General features: G+C 43.5%; 1 protein-coding gene across 1 annotated transcript in view; it reads right to left on the bottom strand.

The window, feature by feature from the left end:
• LOC140482597 (spermatogenesis-associated protein 7 homolog) overlaps positions 1-27,382 on the bottom strand; it is a 191,734-nt gene that overhangs the window by 134,060 nt on the left and 30,292 nt on the right. The window contains exons 3-4 of the mRNA XM_072580120.1: positions 27,249-27,341; positions 23,926-23,973 (exon numbers count right to left, since the gene is read on the bottom strand). Of these exons, the coding sequence (XP_072436221.1) occupies positions 23,926-23,973; positions 27,249-27,341 (141 nt within the window). The remainder of the gene's footprint in view (positions 1-23,925; positions 23,974-27,248; positions 27,342-27,382) is intronic.

The following is a 27,382-nucleotide window of genomic DNA, read 5'->3' as shown; positions in this document are numbered from 1 at the left end:
GCGGAGAGGTCGGGAAGAAGATTGCAGGTCAAGAAAGTGGTGTTGCGTCCGAGGGTTGGGACTGAGATAATGTGGGGGGAGGGGAAATGAGGAAGCTGGAGAAATCTGCATTCACCACTTGTGGTTGGAGGGTTCCTAGGCGGAAGATGAAGCACTCTTCCTCCAGGCGTCATGTTGCCATGGTCTGGCGATGGAGGAGGTCAAGGACCTGCATGTCCTTGGCGGAATGGGATGGGGAGTTAAAGTGTTCAGCCACAGGGCGGTTGGGTTGATTGGTGCGGGTGTCCCAGAGGTGTTCTCTGAAACGTTCCACAAGTAGGCGGCCTGTCTCCCCATTGTAGAGGACATTGGGGAGACAGGCCGCCTACTTGCGGAACGGACTCAACACCACCTTCTTGACCTGCAATCTTCTTCCCGAACTCTCCGCCCTCACCCCCTCTACGGCCTATCACCTTCACCTTAACCTCCTTCCACCTATCGCATTCCAAACGCCCCTCCTCCAAGTCCCTCCTCCCTACCTTTTATCTTAGCCTGCTTGGCATACCCTCCTCATTCCTGAAGAAGGGCTTATGCCTGAAATGTTGATTCTCCTGCTCCTTGGATGCTGCTTGACAAAGAAACCTGGTTGGGGTTGAAACAGTCTGAATAATACCTCCCACTTTGCAGTATTGGGCAAGTACCAGAATTTCTAGCAATATTCAACAGGTGGGTGGATGGATGGAGTATGTCACTGCAGTGTTTGTTCTATGTCCTGATTAGATATCCTTTATGTTGTCTGCAAAGTCTGTTCCAATCAGTGCTGGAGGGCATCTGCTGGCCTAATATAAGAGTAAGGGAGCTTATGGAATGAGTCGGGAAGCTTTTGATTTGTGTTTATAAAACTCCTTCGCCATCAGTTGAAAATAAGGTATTAAACTAACATGCCCAACATGTTTGCAGCAGCATTTTATAGGACCACAAAATTCTGTTGCATGGTACCTGTTTCTCTACATAACGGGTTTATTATTTCTGGAATGGTGTCTGTAGAATCTTCACAATTCCCCTGATGCAGGTCACATTGGACAGTATGTTGAACAGCTCCACAGAGTTGGCAGATTATGATTTCAAATCAGCTGTCTGTCAACAAAATAAAGAAGTGTGGATGCTGAAGATTTGGAACAAAGACAGAAATTGCTGGAGAATCTCTGCAGGTCTAGCAGTATCTGTGGTCAGAAATCTGAGTTAACATTTCGAGTCCAGTGAGCCTATAGAAGGGAAAGTCAACTTTCCATTTTGGAACTCTGCATTTCAGCTAATGCCCTTGCTCAACTGCACACAGCTAAACATAAGTTATGGAGCAGGATGGATCTCATCTCCGCCCTATACCCCTGCACTGTTTAAAAAGAGAATCAAGTAGTTTCAGGAGAGTTGCTATTGATTTCTACTTGTTGTTGATGAGTTTGTAGAAATGTTTGATGGTCTGTCCGATTTATTTGGAGTTGCTGATGTGAAAGGAATGCTAAACAAGTGCTTAAGGGGATTGTTCCTGATTTCAAGGATTCTGCACTAAACACTAGGTCCTGGCGATGAATGCAATAGTGTGCATGCTGCTTTGGAATGCTGTACAACAGATGGTCTGGACAGGGGTGGCTTAGAGGAAGGCAAACTGCTGGAAACAGGAGGGGGTGATGGCTTCCCAGCACAGGCCATTTCCATCCAGAGTATGCTTAGACCAATGCTCCTATACTTGCTTTAGCAAGGAACAGTATTTCAGATGTGTACTGCACTGAGTAAGAATAATTCATGCTCAAGTTCAGGTAGATGTTATTAAACAAGTTTTACTTATAACTTCCCATGAAGGTAGCAGAGGGCAAGACAATGAAGTGATCAGATCTTGGAATGTACTGCATCAGATCAAGAAAAAATACTGCAGATGCTAACTGCAGGCTTCTGAAGAAGAGTCATACTGGACTTGAAATGCTAATTCTGTCTCTCCCTCCAGAGATGCTGCCAGACCCCTTGAGTTTCTCCCCCAATTTCTTTTATTATTTCATATTTCCAGCATCTGCGGTTTCTTTATTTTATCACAGACTTAGATCTCTGCTTTAATATATCAAACTCAATCTCCCTCATTTGGTAAGTTTTGGCAGCACTCCATAACTTCACAGCACATAAAGAATGAAAATTTCCATCTTTTTCAATGGACATGAAAGAATATCAGAACTAAATCTCTGCCAACAGTCAATCAACGAATGGCGCTGATATGAATCAAGAATACGATTAACTCAGAGCATCCAACTGATACAGCTGGGGAACCAGTTAAGAAAGTATGAAGAATTTAAAAAATACCTTGTCATTTTACAATGCAATTTGTAGACTTGTTGATTTATGATAATTCATTTGGGGCTAATGTCCCTGACAATAGGCACAATTGATTACTTAGTGCCCAACAACTGTAACAGAAGCGACATGTAAACTTTGTGCTATATGCCATTTAAAATGTTTTTGGAATAAAGTCACTGCCAACCACGTCATTGACTGGCTCACCAGCTGAGCAGGGGACCAAAACAATGAACCGTTGATGCCAGTTAAAAGTAGAGTCTAGATTAGAGTGGTGCTGGAAAAGCATAGCTGGTCAGGCAGTATCCGAAGAGCAGGAAAATCGATCTCTCAGGCAAAAGATGAAGGGCTTTTGCCCGAGGCATCGATTTTCCTGCTACACGGATGCTGCCTGACCAGCTGTGCTTTTCCAGCACCACTCTAATCTAGACTCTGATTTCCAGAAGCAGTCCTCACTTTTGACCAGTTAAAAGTAGCCTACATGGATTAAAGCAAGCCTAAACCTCTTAAAGACGTGCATTGTGGCTGGAGTAGGCTTTGACAGTCCTTTGGGAGGTGAAACTGACCTGGGAAAGACTAGAATGGTAGAACATGGGAGAGCAAGGAGTTCGTGTTTTCAGACTAGAAACCTTGATGTAGGATCAGGAATAGGCCATTAAGTTGTTCAAGCCTATTTTGCCATTCAATGAGATCATAACAGATCTGTGACCTAACTTCATGTACTTCCATTTAGCTCGCATCCCTTAATACCTTTGCTTAACAAATATTTTTCTATCACAGATTTAAAATTAACAACTGATCTAGCATCAACTGCCATTTGTGGAAGAGAATTTCAAACCTCCAACACCCTGTGTGTGTTGCAGTACTTCTAACTTCTCTCCCGAACAGTCTGGCCCTAATGTTTAGATTATGTCCCCTTGTCCCGTCCAGTGAATTATCTACCCTGTCTTTTCCTGTTAATATCTGGAAGATTTTGGTAAGACCATCCCTTCTAAACTCGACAGAAGCAGGCCTAACTTCTATAAAGTCACCTCATAACGTTAGCACAAAATCCAAATATTTTTCTTGTCAATCCATGCTGTGTTCCCCAAAAGGCTGATATATTCTTCCAAAGGTGTGGTATCCAGATCTGCTCACAGTATTCCAAGTGTGGTTTGACCAGGATTTTGTATAGTTGCACCATAACTTCTGCATCCTTCTCCTCCAATCAACAAGGAATGCCAGCATTCCATTAGCCTTCTTGATTATTTTCTGCACCTACTTGTGGTATTTTAAAGATCCCTGCATGTGAACCCCCAAGTCTCTTTGAACATCCAGTGTTTGTAACTTCATACCGCCCACATGGTACCTTGATCTATCTTTTCTCTTTCTATAATGTATAACCTCACACTTGTTTACACTGAAATCAATCTGCCGCTGATCTTAATCTATCATTTTCCTTTTGAATTTTATGTTATCATCTACACAATCTACAATGCTGCCTAACTTTGCATTATTAGCAAATCTGGATATACGACTTTTTATGCAAGGGGGCTGGAAGATCTTCCAAAGGGTCAAATTCCAAGGATCCTCAAAACACACACTCTGAAGGTGGTGGAAAATATAACCATCAAGATCATTATCAGGAGTCAGGCCCTGCAGATCTGGATACAGTGCCGTAATATGTTCAGTGACCCTTCATGAACGGTCAGTGCACGTACCTTCGAGTCTCATTTTCTGCCAACTGTACCATAGACTGTTCAAAATAATTCTCATCTATCAACAAATTCTTATCAATCAGAATGCATATGATATTAATAGGCACAAACTCACACATGTAGGACTGTGAAAAAATTACAAGTGTAATCCATAGTTTGGACAATCTGTTTGCTGTTTAACCATGGAAGTGACACTGTCCAAACAGGTAGCACAACACTCATTGAGACACTTTCTTCTCACACAAGACAAAGTAGCACTCAAAAACAACAAGTTTTCTTGATGTCATGCCGTTAATGCATGAAAATGCCTCAAGGTGCTTCACTGCAATATTTTCAAGCAAAAAGCTGATATCAAGCCACACATTCAGGCACTTGCTCAAAAGCGCAGTCATAAAGGGAGGTTTTAAAGTCATTATATACAAGAAAGAGAGTTCGAAGGACAAAGAGGTTTACAGATGAAACTCCAGAGCATAGGACCTATGCGACTGAAAGCACGGACAGCATTGGTGGAGCAATTAAAATCACAGAAGCTCAAGAGACCAGATTTAGGTGCTGAAACCTTGTTGAATTTTTAGGGTGGAAGACAGGGAGATGTGGAATGGTTTGAAAACAAGGATGACAATTTAAAATTGAGGTATTGCTTAAGCCTGGCCCTATGTCGGTGGTAATTTCCGAGAAGGGCCAGGAGGCTGAAGCATTAAACAGCATGAGTTTTATCATGAAGGTGTTCATTGTACAGGCAACAAGGTTCGACAGAGCCATTTGGCTGCTCTAAAGAGGCCGTTGATATCATGTGACTGGACTCTTAAAGTGACAGTCCACCATACTTACACAAATTCACAACCACCCTCCCCCTTTATATCAGAGGTTCCTACAATGAAAACATCCATACTATTTACAATCATATATATAACAAACAGTGGGTAAGATGTTCCAGAGGATTCCTGTGTGGTTGTCGGCACACATCACAAAGCTATTTATTGTTCTTGTTGGCTTTAACTTCTGGTGTTTTAGGTGTACCACGAACAACATCTGTTGTCTTTTCCTGCGAATGGCTGAATGCTCAGAGGTTAATACAATATTGTGGTATTCTCCACTAAGGTACTCCCTTTCTCAGGTGCTCCATTTACTGTTCTATCCTCAAGTATATCCAGGTCTCTATTTGGCACAGTTATTTGAGGATCTTCAATTAATGTTGTCCCAAGCACATTCATTCTGGTTGCCAAGCATTGATCTGCATGTCTTCTCCATCCAATATCATCACGTATCTGTATGGGATAGGAAACTGGCCCACTATGTGCTGTAATGATGGCTGCCACCCACTTCTTGACAGTGATGTAATTCCTCACTGTTGCTTCTTGACCTTTTTGGAAAATGTGACATATGTCATTCTCTTGTTGGAAAACCTGATTCGGTTGTTTGCTGTCAACAAGGCCTTTTGTTTCAGCAAATGAAATGTCATGTGAAACTGACACTTTACCATGAACAATGCTGGAGAACTTTGAGTTATTGAGTGGATTGTGTTCCAGTATGTTAACAAAGTTTGGCTCAGGCTTTTAGATACTGACCCATGTTCACGAGATACCCTGAAGGAATGTTTCATTGTCTGAGCAAACCTTTCTGACAAACCATTTGGGGCTGGGTGATAAGGAGCTGATCAGATATGTTGAAATTTGTTCTGCTTGAGATAGTCCATAACCTCTTGTAATATAAACTGTGAACCATTATCACTAACAAGCTGTTCTGGATAATCAAACCTCACAAAAATCTCCCCCAACCTTTCAATGGTTTTCTATGAATTTTCCTGCCTCATGTTTAGAAATGGTAAGGGCCTGCATCATATGATGTACCATGAAAATTTCATTATTATTTCTTCCTGTTTAAAACAAGGTATTCCTGATGCTTCCTCTTTCTTTCTGAGGCTATACCCCTAGCTCAAGACATTTCCCTCCATGTAATGTATTTATCACACACAATGTCCCTTTAGGGTGGAGTGTGTATTGAACTTCCTCTGTTCTATCTTTGTGACTAGTCCTGTCTTACGTCAAGTTCCAAGAAGGACGTGGAGGCTGAAGTATTAAACAGCAGGAGCTTCATTAGGGAGTTGTTCACTCTTCAGGCAGCAAGGTTAGACTGAGCTGTTTGTCTGCCCAAAATAGCTGATGAGATTATTATTGTATTACTCTTACATTGCGCTTATTTAATTTACATAACAACATAACAGTAACATACTGTTGGGTGATGGGTTAACAGGCTTTGTGTGTGTAAGGACCTGAGCTGAATTTTGGATTATTTTAAATTGACAGAATGTGTCTGCCAGAAATTAATTTACAGGTAAGAACAAGGAACAAAGACAAGAATGAGGATTTCAGCCAGAGGCAGGATATAGAAAATAAAATACATAACAGGCCTTCGCCCAACGCATCCGTGGCAACCATGATGCTATTCTAAATTAATCTGACGTAGGCATTAACCTGAGGCCTCTTGAGAAGATGGTTCTGGCCATTATTGGGACACTGGGTAACATGGTGGCTCAGTGGCTAGCACTGCTGCCTCACAGTACCAGGGTCCCAGGTTCGATTCCAGCCTTGGGCGACTGCCTGTGTGGAGTTTGCACATTCTACGATGGGCAATGCAAAGATGTAGAAATTGCCCATGGTGTTAGGTGCATTAGTCTGAGGGAAATGGGTCTGGATAGGTTACTCTTTGGAGGGTTGGTGTGGACTAGTTGGGCTGAAGGGCCTGTTTCCACACTGTAGGGAATCTAATCCAACACTCCCATCGATAGCCGCTAGGGCGGCACGGTGGCACAGTGGTTAGCACTGCTGCATTACAGCGCTGGAGATCCGGGTTCAATTCCCACCTCAGGCGACTGACTGTGGGGAGTTTGCACGTTCTCCCCGTGTCTGCGTGGGTTTCCTCCGGGTGCTCCGGTTTCCTCCCACAGTCCAAAGATGTGCAGGTCAGGTGAATTGGCTATGCTAAATTGCCCGTAGTGTTAGGTAAGGGGTAAATGTCGGGGTATGGGTGGGTTGCGCTTTGGCAGGTCGGTGTGGACTTGTTGGGCTGAAGGGCCTGTTTCCACACTGTAAGTAATCTAATCTAATCTAATCTAGTTGATGAGTCTGTGACTTGTGGAGGGATTGAGAATCGTGATTTCTTTGTACAAAATATTCTTTCCCACAGCTCACCTCTTCTGTATCCCATATTCTCTTCTGATACATAGGCTATAGATGATTTTTGGATCATGCAATACTTACTTCTTCCACACAACAACTTCACTCTGATCATTTTCTCTTTTCAGATACCCAGAAAGTGCAGGAATAGCAACACACAGTGATGATGAGGGCAAACTATCAATATTTGAGTACACATTTGCTGTTGTCAGTATAGATATTTCCACTTCATGATATTTAGAGGATATCACAACAACAAGATTTGCAAATGGTGAATCTCTGGGCATGAATGGCCTGCAGCAAGGGTAGGCAGTAAGAACAATGTAAATATCAGCTTGATTGCAGTCAGGATCCCAGATTTTTATTTTGCAGAGAACTTATAGACCAATGCACTAGAAAAACATTGATGAGTAACTATAATTAAATACTTGGTGTTTTGGGAAACTTGCAGACAAAAGTCAAGGAGCTTGGAGGAGGCCAATACTAGCTTGGCACAGCAGACTTGGAACCATCCTTTTTGACAGAGAGATATAGCCAAAGCCAACAGCTCACTTGAAGATCCAATTATAGTACAGTTTATGATGTCAATGCCTTAGTCTTCATTTTAGCATAAGCTTCATTCAGAAATCCAAATATTGCAGTGGAAGCTCAGATTAATTTCACTTGGCTCTTAATAAACTCAGATTGCTGCTACCATGACTATGTGTATTGCAAAAGGGCTTGCCGGATTTTACCGCAGTATACCTATTGTGCCTTCAGCACAGTGTTAGGGTTATTCTGGAGCCATCCTGGGGAAGTGGCAATGATTCTAAGAATCATGATTTTCTGTCCTTTCTCAGAAATGTGCATCAGGGATAGGGTTGTGAACCTGATGTTGACAGTAAGCCAAACCAGAAAGGTGCTGACCGTGCAGAGACCGTACAATGTGAAGCCAAACCTTCGGTGTTGAGAGTTTTGAGGTCATCCTGAAGAGCATCTGAAAACAAGGAGTCTTCCACAACCAGCGACTCTGTGACCACTAGGATAGCAGTGCATCGGATCTCTGGGATCGGCCTTTTGCCTGAAACATCGATTCTCCTGCTCCTCGGATGTTGCCTGACCTGCTGTGCTTTTCCAGCACCACTCTCTCGACTCTAATCTCCAGCATCTGCAGTCCTCACTTTCGCCTAAAAGCATGCAGAAGACTGGTATGATGGAAATATATAAGTATGACTTTCATATCCAGACATAATTATTTGATTTATAAATTTAGTTTGCGATGTTTATTTCATGGTGGCTTTCATTATTCTTGATTGAGCTGACACTGTCGTGAACGAAGAAGGACAGTTATGACATTGAATTATTGGTTGCGAAATAAAGGATTCATTATACCTTTACTCTAAGAATAGGAGCTGACTACAGAAATCTGAAGTGCAAAGAGATCAAAGTGGCCCAGTGCATAAGTCACAAAGTTATTAGCCGGGTACAGCACACAATCGAGAAGGCTAATGGGATGCTATGGCCATTGAATACAAAAGTAAGGATGTTATGTTTTAGTTAGTTAAAAATCACACAACATCAGGTTATAGTCCAACAGGTTTAATTGGAAGCACACTAGCTTTCGGAGCGATGCTCCTTCATCAGGTGGATGCAGTTTTGGTCTCCTCATTTAAGGAAGAATGTAAATGCATAGCAGTTGGTTCAGAGGAGGTTTACTGGAGTGATTCGTGGAATGAGCAGTTTGTCTTATGAGGACATGTTGGACAGGCTGGGTTTGTTTCACTGAAAGAATGAGATGGGATCAATTGAAGTGAATAAGATCCTAAATGGTTTTCAAACAGACAGAATACTGAGCAGCCTGGACAGAGTGGATATGGAGAAGATGTTTTCATTAGTACGAGACTGTAGGACTCGAGGTTACAGTCTCAGAGTGAAGGACCCTTTAGAACTGGGATGAGGATGAATTTCTTCAGCAAGAGGGTATTGAATCTATGGAACTCATTGCCATAGGGGGCCAAGTCATAATCTGTATTTAAGACAGAGATAAGTAGGTTCTTGAGTAGTAAGAGGATCAAAGGTTACAGGGAGAAGGCAAGAGAATGGGACTCAGAAACCTATCAGCCATGACTTGGAATAGTTGTTTCATTTTAGGGGGTCAGTCCAGAACCAGGAGGCACCGTTCAAGACAGAGATATGAAGATTTTGTAGGTTCTGTGACTTTGGAGTGACTGTAAGTTGGGGCAATTTCAATATATTTAAGGGAGGGCTAGGTATATTCTTTTTAGGCAAGGGAATCAAGGATTATTACAGACCACCGGGAATATGGAATTTGAAACACAAATAGATCTGCCATGACCCTATTAAATGGCAGGTAGGCCCAAATGGTCTACTCCTCCTCCTATTTCTTTGTGTTTGCACATTCGTACACTGGTACTGAGCATGTCCAGAAGCAGCTATATCACAAAGTCAGATCACATGGCATTGGAGCTGTGTCCATAATGTTTCAGGACAATATTCTCTCTTACATGTCTCATAAATAGGCTGTATTTTTATAAAAAAAGCTTATTATTATTTATTCATATGAGCATGGACCTCATCTAAATACATGATTGCAATGTGCCAGACCCACAGGGGGCATCACTTGAAAGGAAGCCCTCTGACAGTATAATGCAGTAGCGGAAGGCCTTAAGACAAATCTGATCATTGGATAATCTAGGCAAAAGTGGGGACTGCAGATGCTGGAAACCAGAGTTTAGATCAGAGTGGTGCTGGAAAAGCACAGCAGGTCAGGCAGCATCCGAGGAGCAGGAAAATTGACATTTCGGGCAAAAAGCCCTTAATCAGGAATAGAGGCAGGAAGCCTCCAGGGTGGAGAGATAAATGTGTGTGTGTGGGGGGGAGGGGGTTTGCTATGGAGAAGGTAGCAAAGAGTACAATAGGTGAATGGGGATGGGACGGAGGAGATAGGTCAGAGGGGAGGGTGGGGTGGATGGGTAGGATAGGTCATGAGGACAGTGCAAGCTGGAAGGTTGAAAGTGAGGTAAGGTGGGGTAAGGGGAAATGAGGAAACTGGTGAAGTCCACATTGATGCCCTGGGGTTGAAGTGTTCCGAGGCAGAAGATGAGGCGTTCTTCCTCCAGGCGTCCGGTGTTGAGAGGGCAACGGTGAAGGAGGTCCAGGACCTGCATGTCCTTGGCAGAGTGGGAGGGAGAGTTGAAATGTTGGGCCACAGGGCGGTGGGGTTGATTGGTGCGGGTGTCCCAGAGATGTTCCCTAAAGCGCTCTGCTAGGAGGTGTCCAGTCTCCCCAATGTAAAGGAGACCACATCGGTAGCAACGGATACAATAAATGACATTGGTGGATGTGCAGGTGAAACTTTGATGGATGTGGAAGGCTTCTTTGGGGCCTTGGATGGTGGTGAGGGAGGAGGTGTGGGCGCAGGTTTTACAATTCCTGCGGTGGCAGGGGAGGGTGCCAGGACGGGAGGGTGGTTTGTTGGGGGGCGTGGACCTGACCAGGTTGTCATGGAGGGAACGGTCTTTGCGGAAAGCGGAAACGGGTGGGGAGGGAAATATATCCCTGGTGGTGGGGTCCGTTTGGAAGTGGCGGAAATGTCGGCAGATGATATGGTTAATGCGAAGGTTGGTAGGGTGGAAAGTAAGGACCAGGGGGTTCTGTCCTTGTTATGGTTGGAGGGGTGGGGTTTGAGGGCGGAGGTGCAGGATGTGGATGAGATGCGATCTCTTGGATAATCTGCCAATCAACGTAGACAAGTGCTGTGGGAAACACACGATGACTCAAATGCCCTAACCCACTTACAAATCTTCTGGACGTTAAAAGGCCTCAGGCTGAGTAAGATTGGAATATGCCATAGAGTGTGTAAAACCAAAAGCATGCCATCTATTGTGAAAGGGGTGCCATATGGCAAGTGCACTAATTATCACTTTACAAACCAACTAAAATGTGTGACAAAGCTCCTAAGAAAGGTTGCACGACAATGTCCACCTGGTCCGCGACCTGATCCATTTCTGTTGACGGGCTGGTCTGCCGAGTGCTTTCCTGTCTCTCGACCAGGAGAAGGCGTTCAACAGGGTCGATCACGAGTACCTGCTCGGGACTCTGCGGGCATTCGGGTTCAGGACGCAGTTCGTCGACCGGATCCGACTTTCTTACGCCGCCACAGAGTGTCTGGTTAAAGTTAACGGGTCCCTGATGGTGCCCCTTCGCTTCAGGAGAGGAGTGCGTCAAGGCTGCCCCCTGTCCGGCCAGCTGTATTCCCTGTGCGTGGAGCCTTTCCTGCATCTCTTGTGGAGGAGGTTGTTGGGGCTGGTTCTGCACGGTGCAGGCACGGGGGTGGTCCTCTTGGCTTACGCCGATGACATGTTCCTCACTTTCACAGACCCGACTAACCTGGGGAGGATGCGCGAGTGCCAGGCCGTATACTCGGCAGCGTCTTCTGCCAGGATCAACTGGGCCAAATGTTCTGGACTATTGGTTGGTCCGTGGCGGGTGGACTCCCTGCCGGAGGAGTTATGGGGGTTCAGCTGGAGTACCACCCATCTCCTCTATCTGGGGGTCTACCTCAGCCCAGCTGAGGAATCCTGGCTGGAGAACTGGCAGGAGCTGGAGGCCAAAGTCTCGGCTCGCCTAGGCCGCTGGAGAGGACTGCTCCGAGTGCTATCTTACAGGAGTCGAGTGCTGGTCATAAACCAGCTGGTGGCCGCCATGCTGTGGTACTGGCTGGTCACTTTGGTCCCTCCTCCTGGCTTTGTCACTGACATTCAGAGAACGTTGGTTGATTTTTTTTTCTGGGACAAAAAGATGCACTGGGTCGCTGCGCAGGTTCTGAGTCTCCCTATTGAGGAGGGCGGTCAGTCGCTGGTGTGCGTCCGCACCAGGTCGCGACGTTCCGCCTTCAGACCTTGCGGCGATACCTTTACGTCAAGCCTCCTCCTAGGTGGTGCGCCCTGGCGACGTATTTTTTCCGCCAGGTGCGTAACCTCAACTACGACACGCAGCTCCTGTTCGTCGACCGTGAGGTTTGGAGGTCGCCCTCAAGATGCTGCCTGTCTTTTACCAGGACCTGATCACTGTCTGGAACATGGTTGAATCGCGCCGCGCCTACCCTCCGGCTGCAGTAGCGGCTGTCATCAGGGAGCCGTTGCTCAGGAATCCGCACCTCCGTACTCGCGGGTTCGAGTGGCTGTCGGAGGGGAGGGCCGTGGTGGCGAGGGTGAACAGGGTCGGGGACGTGCTGGGTGCCGGGGGCCTGGGCTGGACGCTGCCGCAGGACATAGCGAGCAGGGCAGCGGTAGACGTCTGGTACGTGGCCACCGCCATCCGACGCCTTAAAACGGCGGTGCTCGGACCCGACGTAGTGCACCAGTTGGAGGACGCTCAGGTGTGCGGTGGGATCCCGTTCGCGCTCACCCCAGCCCGGACGGAATTTCACATTGGCCCCAAGGTCCCGTACTTCCTGCGGGAGCCTGTGCCCCACAACCTGAGCCACCTCCGGAATTTTAATTTTGTCCCTTTTAAGGATGTACAAAGGTGGGTCCTATATCGACTGCTGCTGCACACCATCCACCTCTTCTCCCTCATTCACCGTCCGGACACGCCTTGGCATGCCCATTTGCCACCGGGCGGTGGGGATCCCCAGTGGAGGGCTCTCTACGCGGGAGTCCTCCCCCTTTCTCTCGGGGATCTGGGGTGGAGGGTGCTGCACGCAGCGGTCCCCTGCAACCGCAGATTGCAGTGGTTCACGGACTCCCAGCCAAACTGCTTGTTCTGTGGTGCTGTGGAGTCTGTGAACCATGTATATATTGGGTGTGGGCGTTTGCACTCCCTTTTTGATTTTCTTAAAAACCTCCTCCTCTGCTTTTGGTTGCACTTCAGTCCCACGCTCCTCATCTTCGGGCACCCGGTACGGAGGAGGGAGGGCAGGTCTGAAGACCTCCTCATGGGTCTGCTCCTGGGCCTGGCCAAACTGGCCATAAACAGGTCAAGGCAGCGGGCCGTGGAGGGGGTCGTTAGGGCCGACTGCCTGCCCCTCTTCCGCGGTTACGTTCGGGCCTGGGTGTCCTTGGAGAAGGAGCACGCGGTGTCCACCAACACCCTGGAGTTGTTCAAGGAGAGGTGGGTGCCGCAGGGAGTGGAGTGCATTATTTCCCCGTCCAATTCTATTTTGATTTAATCCCTGCCCTCCCCTTCACTGTTTGATCACACAGCATTGCCCTTTGATGTGAAGGGCAGTGCTTGTCACCTGGGTGTTTTCCTATCTTCCTGGTGGTGGAAATTGAATAAAGATTCGTGCACCTCTCACTAAAAAAAGTGAAAGGTAGAAGGCCACACCCATACAGCAGAAAGCCATTGGTTGCAGTCACTGTATTCCCTACTAACTGTGACAAATACGAAAATGTCAGTGCAATAATCTGACAGCAATATAACAGCTTACTATTCTTTAATGCAAATAAACAACAGAAGGCTTCTCACGATTAAGGGAAATGAAACCGAAGCCAAAGAGAGAGGTGAGGAAGAATGCTCAAATACTTGGTTTATGAGTGGGGTTTGGAAAACAAAGGGAGAAGGAAAAATGTAGAAGTGGAGAGATGCCCAGGGCAGAGGAAATCTAAAGATTCCCTGTGAGAACTGGGAGATTCGTGTCTGTACTAAAGGCAGGCAACCCATGTGGTTTTGACACTGAGATGAGGAAACAGGCTGTAGTAAATTGGACTCTGTGGTAATCCTCTCCTTCAACACCCTGGAGTTGTTCAAGGAGAGGTGGGTGCCGCAGGGAGTGGAGTGGAGGTCTGAAGACCTCCTCATGGGTCTGCTCCTGGGCCTGGCCAAACTGGCCATAAACAGGTCCAGGCAGCGGGCCATGGAGGGGGTCGTTAGGGCCGACTGCCTGCCCCTCTTCCGCGGTTACGTTCGGGCCTGGGTGTCCTTGGAGAAGGACACAACATAATGACATTACTACAGTTTTTCCTTATATCTCAAACTGAATTTTATATTCATGGTCATGTGCTTTTTGGGTAGGCAGGTAAACCTTCCATCCTGAGAATGCTGCTGTTTATTTGTGTTGGGAGGAAGAAATAGCTAAAGGCGATATCCCAGTGAGAGAGAAGGATTCTAGGAAGGGAACAAACCAGCCATGGTTACCCATGGAAGTTAAGGATAATATCATATTAAACAGAAAAGAAATAATATGGCTAAGATTAGTGGCAAACCAGAAGGTTGGGGAAGTTTAAAAAGCCAACAAAAAATAATAAAGTGGGAGAAAATGAACAAGTAATATCAAAGTGGAATATAAAAGCTTCTTTAACTATATAAAATTGAACCAAGAGGCTAAACTGAATATAGACCCTGAAATAACTCCACAGGGGCCAGTATCATGTCATCAAGTCACCCTTTATTTCCATGTCCTTGACACTGATCCACCTCTCTCCAAGTCAGCTCTTGTTCTTATCTGTCAGCCAGGGTTCCCTGAGTTGACCAGATTAGCAGCTTCAATCAGGGAATGCATATTCTATGAGGTCCAGCGAGCTGACTTCATTACAATCAGTACACAGACCTCAGAAAAACAGGTTTGAGAAATAATGAGGGACCAGAAGATAGCAGAAGAGTTGAACAAATACTTGCCATCGGTCTCTATGGTAAATGGCACCAACTGCATTCCAAAACTACTTAAATAATCAATGGGTTCAGGAGGATGGGGGTGGGGGAGAAAATAAACACAATAAATAACACTAAGAAAAGCACTGGGGAAATTAATGGAGCTAAAGGCCAATAAGTCTCCTGGTTGTGATGGGTTGCAATCAAGGATTTTAAAGGAAGTAGCTACAGAGATAGTGGATTTAATGGTAGTAATCTTCCAACTATGAAAGTACAAACAAATGTGGACATCGGTGTTCAGTCCAAGAAAAACAGCGAAATTTCACAGCTGACCATGGAGAGACCTCATTATTGGAGCTACTCACAGCTGGGAGTGTCAGGATTTCATTGATCAGCTAAGTGTTTGTTTTTAAGACTTAAAAAACTTACAAATCTTGATTTATTTTTGTGAATATACAATAGGGAGTAGGGTGAGGGTTTTGTTTTAATGTTTTACTGAGATCTCACTCTTGATTAAATTTTTAAAAATATATAAAACATAGGTATTACGTTATTCTGTAGCAGTATTTTCAGAGCAGTAACATTGTGCTATTTTCGGTAGATTAAGGTGGAGAGAGGGGCTTTAGTATAGTGATGTGCTATTCCTGTCAGAAATGGGAGATTAGGAAGAATTTCAAGGTTCCTGATGATTATGGCTGCAGGAAGTGTGTTTGGTTATGAAGCCTATTATTTGGCATGGGTTGGTTGGAGTGGCAGATACAGACAATGAGGAAGTTACAGGAACCAGAAGTGTGATGGATGGCAGTTTCAGGAAGGTAGAAAAACCACAGATTCAGTCAGGTATATGGGTTACTTCTAGGAAAGGTAGAAGCAGTAGGCAGATAGTGCAGGAGTCTTCTGTGGCCATCCTCATCTCAAACAAGTATGCTGTTTTGGAAAATGTAGGGGGTGAAGGACTCTCAGGGGAATGCAGCACTGACAGCCAGATTTCTGTTTGATTGGCTCGACTGTAATGAAGAGTATGTCGGGTTCCTAGTGATCAATCGTGGTAGGGGACTCTCTGGTCAGGTAAACATTTCTGCAGCCAACAGTGAGACATCAGAATGGTGTGATGCTTCCCTGGCGCCAGGGTCAAGGATGTCTTGGTGAGGGTGCAGAATATTCTCAAAGGGGAGGAGTGGCCAGCAGCAGGTCATTGTATATGTTGGTACCAATGGCATTGGAAGAGAAAGGTATGAGGTTCTGAAGACAGAATATAGAAAATTAAGCAAGAGGGTAAAAAATAGTTCCTCAAGGGTAGTAATATCTGGATTACTCCCGGTGCCATGTGCTAGTGAGAGTCGGAATAGAAGGATAGAGCAGATGAATGTGTGGCTGAGTAGCTAGTGCAGGGATTCACATTTTTGATCATTGGAATCTCTTCTGGGTAGAAGTGACCTGTACAAGAAGGACGGCTTGGACCTGAATTGGAAAGGGGATCAATGTCTTGGAGGGGAGATTAGCGATAAAACTCAGGAGGATTTAAACGAGTAAGGTGGAGGTGGGGAAGTGTATCCGAAGAGATAGTGAGAAAAGAGATAAACCTGAGGCCGGTACAGTTGAGAAGATGAGCAAATCAAATCGTCAAAGCAGCAAGAGCAACGCAAAGAATGGGGGTATGACTGATAAATTAAACTGCATTTATTTAATTGCAAGATGCCTGACAGGTAAGGTAGATGATCTGAGAGCATGGCTGGGAACAAGGAACTGGGATATCATAGCAATTACAGAAATGTGTTTCAGGGAAGGGCAGGACTGGCAGCTTAATGTTTCAGGATATAAATGCTACAGGAAGGATAGAAAGGGAAGCAAGAGAGGAGGGGAATGGTGTTTTTGGTTAGGGATATCATTGTGGCTGTACTTAGGGAGGATATTTCTGTGGGTACGTCCAGTGAAGTTGGGTGGAACTGAGAAATGAGAAAGGGATTATCACCTTATTGGGTTTGCACTATAGGCCCCCTCCAATAGTCAGAGGGAAATTGAGAAACAAGCTTGGAAGGAGATTTCAGATATCTGTAAGAATGATAGAGTTGTAAAGGTTTAACCTTCCAAACATAGGCTGGGACTGCCACAGTGTTAAGGGTTTGAATGGAGAGGAATTTGTTAAATGTCTACAAGAACATTTTCTTTTTCAGTATTTGGATGAAACTACAAGAGAGGAAGCAAAACATGACCTTCTCTTGGGAAATAAGGCAGGGAAAGTGACTGAGATGTCAGGGCTTCTTGCTGATCATACATCTATCAATTTTAAAATAGTTATAGGAAAACTTAGACCTGACTGAAAAGTTAAAGTTCTAAATTGGAGTAAGGCCAATTTTGATGGTACTAGGCAAGAACTTCCAAAAGTTGATTGGCAGAGGTTATTCACAAGTAAACAGGTGGTTGGAAAGTGGGAGGGCTTCAAAAAAGAGGTAATGTGAGCTCAGAGGCAGAATGTCCCTGTTAGTGTGAAGGGCAAGGTTGGTAGGTGTACGGAATGACTAGAGAAAATGAAGCTCTGGTCAAGAAAAATAAGGTAGCATATGACTGGTAGAGATAGCGAGGATTGACTGAATCCCTCAAGGAGTATAAAGGCAGTAGGAGTATATTCAAAAGGGAAATCAGGAGAGAAAAAAGGGGGGCATGAGGTAGTTTTGGCAAAAAGGATTAAGGAGAATCCAACAAGATTACATAAATACATTTTGGGCAAAAGAATAACTCGGGAGAGAAAACAGCCCATAAAGATCAACAAGGCCACCTATGTGTGGAACTGCAGGAGGTGGGTGAGGTACTAAATTATTATATTGTGTCAGTATTTGCTGTGGAGAATGATATGGAAGCTAGAGAATTTGGAGAAATAAACAGTGATATCTTGAAAAATGTCCACATTACAGAGGAGGAAGTGCTGGACATCTTAAAACGCATAAAGATGGATAAATCCCCAGGGCCTGATCAGGTGTATCTCAGAACTTTGTGGGAAGCTAGGGAAGTGATTGATGGGCTCCTTGCTGAGATATTTGTATCATTGATAGCAATGGGTGCAGGAAGATTGGAAGGTGGCTAATGTGGTGCCATTATTTAAGAAAGATGGTAAGGAAAAGCCGGGGAACTGTAGATCGCTGAGCCTGACGTCATTGGTGGGTAAGTTGTTGGAGAGATTTTGAGGGACAGGATCTACATGTATTTGGAAAGGGAAGGACTAATTCAGGATAGTCAACATGGCTTTGTGTGGGAAATCGTGTCTCACAAACTTGATTGAGCTATATGAAGAAGTGACAAAGAAGATTTATAAAGGCAAAGCAGTGTACGTTGTCTATATCGGCTTTAACAAAGCGTTTGACAAGGTTCCACATGGCAGACTGGTTAGCAAGGTTAGATCACATGGAATCCAGGGAGAGGAAGCCATTTGGATACAAAATTGACTTGACGATGATGGTTGAGGGTTATTTTTCAGAGTGGCAATCTGTAAACAGTGGTGTACCACAGGGTTTGGTGCCCACTCCTCCACTGCTTTTTTGTCATTTATATAAATGATTTAGATATGAATATAGGTGGAATGGTAAGTAAGCTTGCAGATGACACCAAAGTTGGTGGTGTAGTGGACAGTGAAGAAGGTTATCTTAGAGTACAATGGGTCCTTGATCAGATGGGCTGATGGGCCAAAGAGTGGTGGATGGAGTTTAATTTAGATAAATGTGAGATGTTTGGTAAAGCAAACCAGGACAGGACTTATACACCTAGTGGTAGGGTCCAGGGAAGTGTTACCAAACAAAGAGACATTGGAGTGCAAGTTCATAGTTTCTTGAAGGTGGACTCAAAGGTAGACAGGGTAGTGAAGAAGGTATTTGGTACATTTGCCTTTATTAGTCAGTGCATTGAGTATAGGGATTGGAGTGTCATGTTGCAGCTCTACAGGACAATAGTTAGAACACTTTAGAATTCAATTCTGGCCTCCCTGCTACAGGAAAGATGTTGTTAAATTTGAAAGGGTGCAGAAAAGATTGACAAGCCTGGGTTGGAGGGTTTGAGCTATAGGGAGAGTCTGAATATGCTTGGACTATCTTCCCTGGCGTCTTGGAGGCTGAGGGAAGAGAGCTGATAGAAGTTTATAAAATCATGAGGGGTATGGATAGGGTAAATAGCCAAGATCTTTCTCCCAGGGTAGGAGAGTCCAAACTAAAGAGCATTTAAGTTTAAGTTGAGGGGAGAAAGGTATAAAAGGGATCTAAGTGGCAACTTCTTCATCCAGAGTGTGGTGCATGTATGGAATGAGCTGCCAGAGGTGGAGGCTGACACAATTACAACATTTAAAAGGAATCTGGATGGGCACATGAACAGGAAGGGTTTAGAGGGATATGGGCCGAATTCTGGCAAATGGGACTAGATTAATTTAGGGTATCTGGTCACCATGTATGAGTTAGATTGGAGAGTCTGCTTCTGTGTTGTACAACTTTATGATGCAAATCCTTAGATTCAGTAAAAATCCCAGACGATTGGAAAACTGCAAAGGTAATACTCTTATTCAAAAGTGAATCAAATATAGATAACTATAGGCTCATAGGCTTAACATCTGTCATTGGGAAATTGTTAGAAATTGTTACAAAAGATAAAGTTGTACAGCTTTTAGAAATACATAATATAATCAAACAGAGTCAGCATGACATTATGAAGGAAAAATCATACCTAATAATTTTATTACAGTTCTTTGAGGAGGTAATAAGCAGGATAGATAATGGGGAATCAGTGGATGTAATACATGTGGATTTCCAAAATACATTCAATAACATATCATCCATAAGGTTACTTAATAAGGTAGGAGCTCACAGTGTTGGCAGTAGTACATTAGTATCAACAGAGGAATAGCGAAATAATTGATTTGGGAATGGCAACCTGTAACGAGTGGAGTGCCACAGGCAACAATGCGATTATTTATGTTACATATTAATGACTTGGATGAGGAAAAGTGAATGTACTATGTTGCAGATGACACAAGAATAAATGGTGATGCAAGCAGTGAGAATGACACAAAGAATCTATACAGGAATGCTAGTAAAGATTTGGCAGATGGTTTACAATGTTGGAAAATGTGAGGCTTAGCACTTTGGCAAGACAAATAGAAAATTAAATATTATTTCATATAAATAGGGAAAGACTGCAGAGAACTGCAGCAGAAAGGGATGTGGGGTCCTCATGCATGTATCACAAAAGAGCTAGTATCCGACTTCAGCAGGTAATATGGAAAGTAAAAGGAATATTGCCCCTTATTTTAAAGGGAATGACACATAAAGGTAGTGTGGTCTTACTAAAACTACATAAGGCACTAGACAGACCACCGCTGGGATACTGTGGACAGTTTTGGTCCCCTTATTTAAGGTAAGGTTTAATGGCATTGGAAGCAGTCCAGCGAGGTTCACTATGTTGATCCTGGACATGGAGGGATTTTTTTTTATGAGGACTTGTATTCATTGGAGGTTAGTACAATATGAGGCGACCTATTGAACCATTTAAGAATTTTAGGGGTCTTGAAAGGGTAGCTAGAAAGAGGTTGTTTCTCCTAGTGAGAAAGACTCGGAACAGAAGGTATTGACTCAGAGTAAGGGGTCACCCACTTAAGACAGAGGTGAAGAAGACAATTTTTCTTTGAATCGATCTGTACAATTCTTTACTATAGCAGATTGTCATAGCTGGATCGTTAAATGACCTCGAGGTTGTGACAGACACCTTTTTAATCAGTAAGGGTATCGGTTTCATGGGGATAAGGCAAGAAAGTGGAATTAGATCAGGATTATTAGATCAGCCATGATCTCATTGAATGGTGGACTAGATTGATGGGCTGAATGATCTATTTGTCCTCCTATATCATAGAGTCATGGAGTCATAGAGATGTACAGCATGGAAACAGACACTTTGGTCCAACCCGTCCATGCCGACCAGATATCCCAACCCAATCTAGTCCCACCAGCCAGCGCCCGGCCCATAGCCCTCCAAACCCTTCCTATTCATATACACATCCAAATGCCTCTTAAATGTTGCAATTGTACCAGCCTCCACCACATCCTCTGGCAGCTCATTCCATACACATACCACCCTCTGCGTAAAAAAGTTGCCCCTTAGGTCTCTTTTATATCTTTCCCCTCTCACCCTAAACCTATGTCCTCTAGTTCTGGACTCTCCGACCCCAGGGAAAAGACTTTGTTTATTTATCCTATCCATGCCCCTCATAATTTCTTAGACCTCTATAAGGTCACGCCTCAGCATCTGACGCTCCAGGGAAAACAGCCCCAGCCTGTTCAGCTCCTCCCTGTAGCTTAGACCCTTCAACCCTGGCAACATCCTTGTAAATCTTTTCTGAACCCTTTCAAGTTTCACAACATCATTCCAATAGGAAGGAGACCAGAATTGCACACAATATTCCAACAGTGGCCTAACCAATGTCCTGTACAGCTGCAACATGTCCTCCCAACTCCTGTACTCAATACTCTGACCAATAAAGGAAAGCATACCAAACGCCTTCTTCATGATCCTATCTACCTGTGACACCACTTTGAACCTGCACTCCAAGGTCTTTGTTCAGCAATACCCTAGGACTTTACCATTAAGGTGTAGAAGTCCTGCTAAGATTTGCTTTCCCAAAATGCAGCACCCCGCATTTATCCTATCCATGCCCCTCAAAATTGTAAACCTCTAAGGTCATCCCTCAGCCTCCGACGCTCCAGGGAAAACAGCCCCAGCCTGTTCAGCCTCTCCCTATAGCTCAAATCCTCCAACCCTGGCAACATCCTTGTAAATCTTTTCTGAACCCTTTCAAGTTTCATAACATCTTTCTGATAGGAAGGAGACCAGAACTGCACGCAATATTCCAACAGTGGCCTAACCAATGTCCTGTACATTTTAAGGAATGGTTAGTACAGGATTGAGAAGGTATGATCTAAATTGGAGAAACTGAATCACTGACAACAAAATTGCATTCTCGATCTCCTGTAAAGGACTCAGATGCTGCCTGTGAGGGCCCAGGCTACCACAGAAGGTGAGTGTAATGATGCAAGTAATGTTAGTTCTCCAACCTATTTTAGGGCTTTATGCAGAGCTTCAACATCATGCTGCTTAAAATTGAAAAATTAGTTAGCTCTGTAAAACAGCTTCATGTTACCCATCAAGATATAACTTTGGTTGACAGCTCTACATTGTAACAGAAACAGCTGTGATTTTGTTTTAAATTCCAGTGTTGACAGGGACTTCCAAAGCATCATAGAACTCCTGCACTCTAATCTTCTAAAAACTGAGGGACTGATGAAGCCTAATCCCTGGACAGTCGCCTTGGCATTTGCTAATTTCTCTAAGGAGGAGTGAGTAGTTGCTTCTGAACCACCTATTCTCCAAGTACACTAGCTAGTGCCACACAGCCAACTAGTCCAATCAATGCTGCGATGCTGTTGTGTGCAATTAGACCTTGCCATGGCTGTCTGAAGGATTTTCACTGACCCTTTCAAAGCCTTCCATCTCCCAGCTACAGCCACTGTGCATACACCTCAGAAATGAAAACACAAAATGATTTCAAAAAGTTGATTCCAACTTTTTATTGATGCAGATTGAATAGAGTTGTTGGATAAAATGTTTTCTGCTACATATTTGGTTTTGATGTTTTATTTGAAATGGTGAGCACAATATTCATAGACTGAAGCAGTGGGAAGGAGATAGGATGTGACAGTAGTGACCGAGACTGCAGGAGGGTTAATGCATTGCAGATGGGAAGACCAATGCTTGGGTAAATAGCTTTCTGCGGGTTCTACAGCATCAAGCAATTCTTTAATATTTAACAATTCAGGAGCACATAGGATATTAATTTTAGAAGGGTACAGTTCATTGCGATTTAAAGAATATGAAGAAGCAATATCAAGTTGTTTAAATAACAAGAATGACTAAAAAGAACAAAGCTTATTTCTGAAAGGATTCTCTCTTATTGCCAGCTTCCAGACTTCCACTATTTTTATTTTCCCAAAACACCACAGTATTGCTATAATGATAGAGCTTCCACTATATACCAATGGATGGGTCAATTCCAGCTGTTCCTCCATTTGTGGCAGCCCTTTACCTCTAGTTCTTAACCTTCACTTTTGAAAGTGCACAATGTTTTGAGCACTACGAATATTACACAATTGTATTTTTAGTTAAGTTCCAACAAATATTCTCAAATTAATCTGCAACGAGCTGCCGACTTTATTTCTTATTTATACATTAAAAAAGCTGTGACTTAAGACACTACAATGGGAGGAGAGTAGGTGAATCACTGAAGGAGAACAATATATTGTGCTTATTAATGCTCCTTTCTTCTTTTATACTATTTGGCAGTGATGGTTCAAGGCTGAGTTAAGTTTGCCTCATTATTTCTGTACTTACATTAGTACTTGTACCTTCATTTGTCTTAGTCATCCTGCTTGGGATATTAAAATTATTTTAGCACAAAACATTATGGTGTGAATGCACTTCCACTTGCACATTTTTTTTTTGAGCACTGTTGCTTCTTCCCTTTAAGTCTACCAATACCAAAAACTCTAATGTAGTTTCTGAGAATCTTACAGTCTTTGTGATTTCAGCCACTAAAGATGATGTTTTAGCTAATACAAGCATTATTTTGCTTTTCAGTTAGCTCCATCTATATCCTTCTCATCCACGTTGTAAGCTTCTTGTCATTTCAGCTGCAGCACCACATGTAACTAGTTCCAATTTCTGCATCCCAGAACTAGTACACCAGTCAGCATTGGGAATCTGGATCAAGCACATTCCATGTACTCATTGAGGCCTCCCCATATATCACTTACTTAAAGAGTAGAAGGGAGAAACAAAATGAAGAAAAAAGGGCATAGTAGATAGGAACTTATAAACAGAAAGAATTGTAAATATGGCAATAGAAGGAAATAGGGATAGGAGAAGGTTTAACCAGAGTAATAGCACCAGAAGAGCATTGTTAAAATGAATGGCCTACTGCTGTGCTGTAAAATCTGCATATAACAGGACAATTTGCCTACCTACATAATCTTTCATTTCCAGTGGTTGCAGACAAATTCTGCCTACGACAAATATTGACAATTGATATTGTGATTGCTCATGAATTAAGCACTTACATTTAACACTGGTCGACATGCTTTTCGGCATAGATGAATCAACAGTGGCTGAAATATACACAAACAAGAAAACAGTGAAAACTGCATGAATTCATCTAATTGCAAGTTAGTTAGTTCACGATAGTAAACATTGATTTTTGTGCTATACTTCACTTCAATGGAAAACTAAGGCACACTCCTTTGAGAAAGAAATGTGTGAATATATCTTAAATGTTGAGGTATTCTATTCATACATTTAGAGCTGTACTGACACTTCAGACCAGTAATTCAATCACCACCATTAGATCTGAATCTTAATGTTATAAAATGTGGTAGAATGGTCCAAGTGCAAGTCATTGCAGTATGAGTCAGATTTTGTTGGCTCCACTGTCATCGATCCAACGAGGTAGATTAGCATGGCAGAAATGATCCATCAGATTAGTTCAATACTTGTAGTTTACCCAGCACTTTTACATTAAATAGGTATTAAAATGTCATTTCCATGGAAATACTCTTTAATTTTTAACCAGTTGAATTAATCCTTTAGGCAATTCAAATATATCAAAGTTAGGTTATTACAATTTTAGCCTTTGGCAGGATCATAGAAAAGACACAATGCAATATTGAACCACACATGTACTGACACTCTGTGTTCTTAAGAACAAGTCACATTTCCCTGTTGCTACGTTATTATTTATGAGTACGTATTTATTGACACTTTTGGATAAGCTAGAGGCAAAAAGATAATATTAAATCTAAACAAACCATTGGCGAGGTTACAGTTAGAATACTATGACAGAATCTCACCTGATAACTATTGTAATTGTGAAAGAAGATCTGAATAGATCAACAGAAATGCTGAAACAGGCAAAAGTGAGGACTGCAGATGCTGGAAGTCAGAGTCTAGATTAGAGTGGTGCTGGAAAAGCACAGCAGGACAGGCAGCATCCAAGGAGCAGGAAAATCAATGTTTCGGGCAAAAGCCCTTCATCAGGACTGAAGGCAGGGAGCCTCCAGGGTGTAGAAATAAATGGGAGGGGAGTGGAGCTGGGAGAAGGTAGCAAAGAGTACAATCGGTGGATGGGGGTGGGGATGAAGATGATAGGTCAGAGAGGAGGGTGGAGTTGATGGGTGGGAAGGGAGATTGGCAGGTAGGACAGGTCATGAGGACAGTGCTGAGCTGGAAGGTTGGAACTGGGGTATGGTAGGGGAAGGGGAAATGAGGAAACTGCTGAAGTCCACATTGATGCCCTGGGGTTGAAGTGTTCTGAGGCGGAAGATGAGACATTCTTCCTCCAGGCATTGGGTGATGGGGGAATGGCAGTAGAGGAGGCCCAGGACCTGCATGTCCTCAGCAGAGTGGGAGGGAGAGTTGAAATGTTGGGCCACAGGCGCTGGGGTTGATTGGTGCGGGTGTCCCGGAGATGTTCCCTAAAGCGCTCTGCAAAAAGGCATCCGGTCACCTCAATGTAGAGGAAATTGCATCGGGAGCAACAGATACAATAAATGACATTAGTGGATGTGCAGGTGAAACTTTGATGGATGTGGAAGGCTCCTTTGGGGCCTTGGATGGAGGTGAGGGAGGAGGTGTGGGCACAGGTTTTGCAATTCCTGCGGTGGCAGGGGAGGATGCCAGGAGAGGATGGTGGGTTGTTGGGGGAGTGTGGACCTGACCAGGTAGTCACGGAGGGAATGGTCTTTGTGGAAAGCAGAAAGGGATGGAGAGGGAAATATATCCCTGGTGGTGGGGTCTGTTTGAAGGTGGCAGAAATGACGGCGGATGATGTGGTCTGCTCCACTCTCCTCTGTGACCTATCACCTTCATCCATACCCCCAATCACCCATTGTACTCTTTGCTACATTCTCCCCAGCTCACCCCCACTCCCATTTATCTCTCCACTTTGAAGGCTCCCTGCCTTCAGTCCTGATGAACGGCTTTTGCCTGAAATGTCGATTTTCCTACTCCACGGATACTGTCTGACCTGCTGTGCTTTTCCAGCACCACGCTAATCTAGAAATGCTGAAACAGTCTTACTAAGTTTTCCACGCTCCTACTAGTGGAGATTATTGTGGGCAACTGAGACAACCTGTGAAAAGATTCTATTTCTGGGATTAATTATCATACTTTAAGATGATATTTAAGATGAAAGGTTTTACTTATAAGTCGAAATCGAGTAATTGGGCCTAAAGCTCGTTACGTTGAGTTCTGAAGAGGGTCACTGGACCTGTAATGTTAACTCTGCTTTCTCTCCACAGGTGCTGCCAGGCCTGATGACTTTTTCCAGCAATTTGTGTTTGTGTAAGTGGGTCTTTTTTTTACCAAAAGTTCAGAATAGATATTCAAATTTGCGGGGGTTTTGATTAAAAAAGTGAGAAAAACACTACGGTTAATGGTCTAAAAGTTAACAACTAGAGGACAAATTTTCAGAAGAATGAGGGTAGAAGTTACAACAATTTTTTACTGCAGTAAGTTGTAAGAACATGGAATATTAGGACTAAACGTAGTGACTATCGCAAAATCCATATTAGCCTATTGAAACAAATTGGACAAGTGAGTGAAGGAAAAGGGATAACTATTAAGGAAAAGGATGTAGGGAATGGAATTAAACAAGAAGCTCTTTTAGAGGATTGGGATGTGGGCAGAAAGGTTTCTGTTGCAAGATTCTCTGACACTGATAGAGATTTTTATTTTAAATCAACCTGATTGCTATGTTATGTAAGTTAAAGCGCTGTGGCCATCACATCCTGCAGTGGGACTTGAAGCCAGGCATAGGGATATCACTGGACCACAAAGCCCTGAGCACAGTCTGTTACTTTAATGTTGGCATTAACTAATTTAAAGTGTATCAGTTAATGCAGGCTCTGAAATGTCAGTCAAAAAATCATTTACGGTCTCAATCTTTTATTTTCTAATATAACCCTTTTATGATTATGGTTGAAGGCTACAATAGAACAAATATTTGAGGTGATTTTAAATTTCAGTGGTGGCTATGAAATGCCGTTTCAATGGTGAAGAAAATGGGGAGGGTGTATAAAAGACAAATAAACTGCTATTTTCTGTTACAAATCTATTAGTCAAAGTTAAAATCAATGCTATACTCTCAAATATTCATATACAAATGTTTAAATTCTGCATGTTGAGTTACACAGCTCCTTTCTGATGTGGGAGCAGTTGGCACAAATAATTAAAGATGTTTTTGTATTGTTTCAGCAAATATTTTGTCCTTGTAGCATTAGGAATCTATATTTGTATCACATTAGCAAAATTGAAAATGCTTGATAATGTTTTTTGCCTAATGCACAGCCACAAATCAACAGAGTTATCTACATATTATATATGATACCTTTGGCTGATTGTAGCCTCTTGTAATGCATAGCCATATGATCTTGAATGATAAACTGTGTGGATAGCTTGCAGGATGATCCCAAACAAAATGCTGAAGAAACAAAGTAACACATAGTGATCATTATTCTTCAT

The sequence above is a fragment of the Chiloscyllium punctatum genome, chromosome 11, assembly GCF_047496795.1.
Source record: "Chiloscyllium punctatum isolate Juve2018m chromosome 11, sChiPun1.3, whole genome shotgun sequence".
NCBI lineage: Eukaryota > Metazoa > Chordata > Chondrichthyes > Orectolobiformes > Hemiscylliidae > Chiloscyllium > Chiloscyllium punctatum.
The sequence above is the reverse complement of the archived record's forward strand: the minus strand, read 5'-3'. Positions and strand labels throughout refer to the sequence as shown.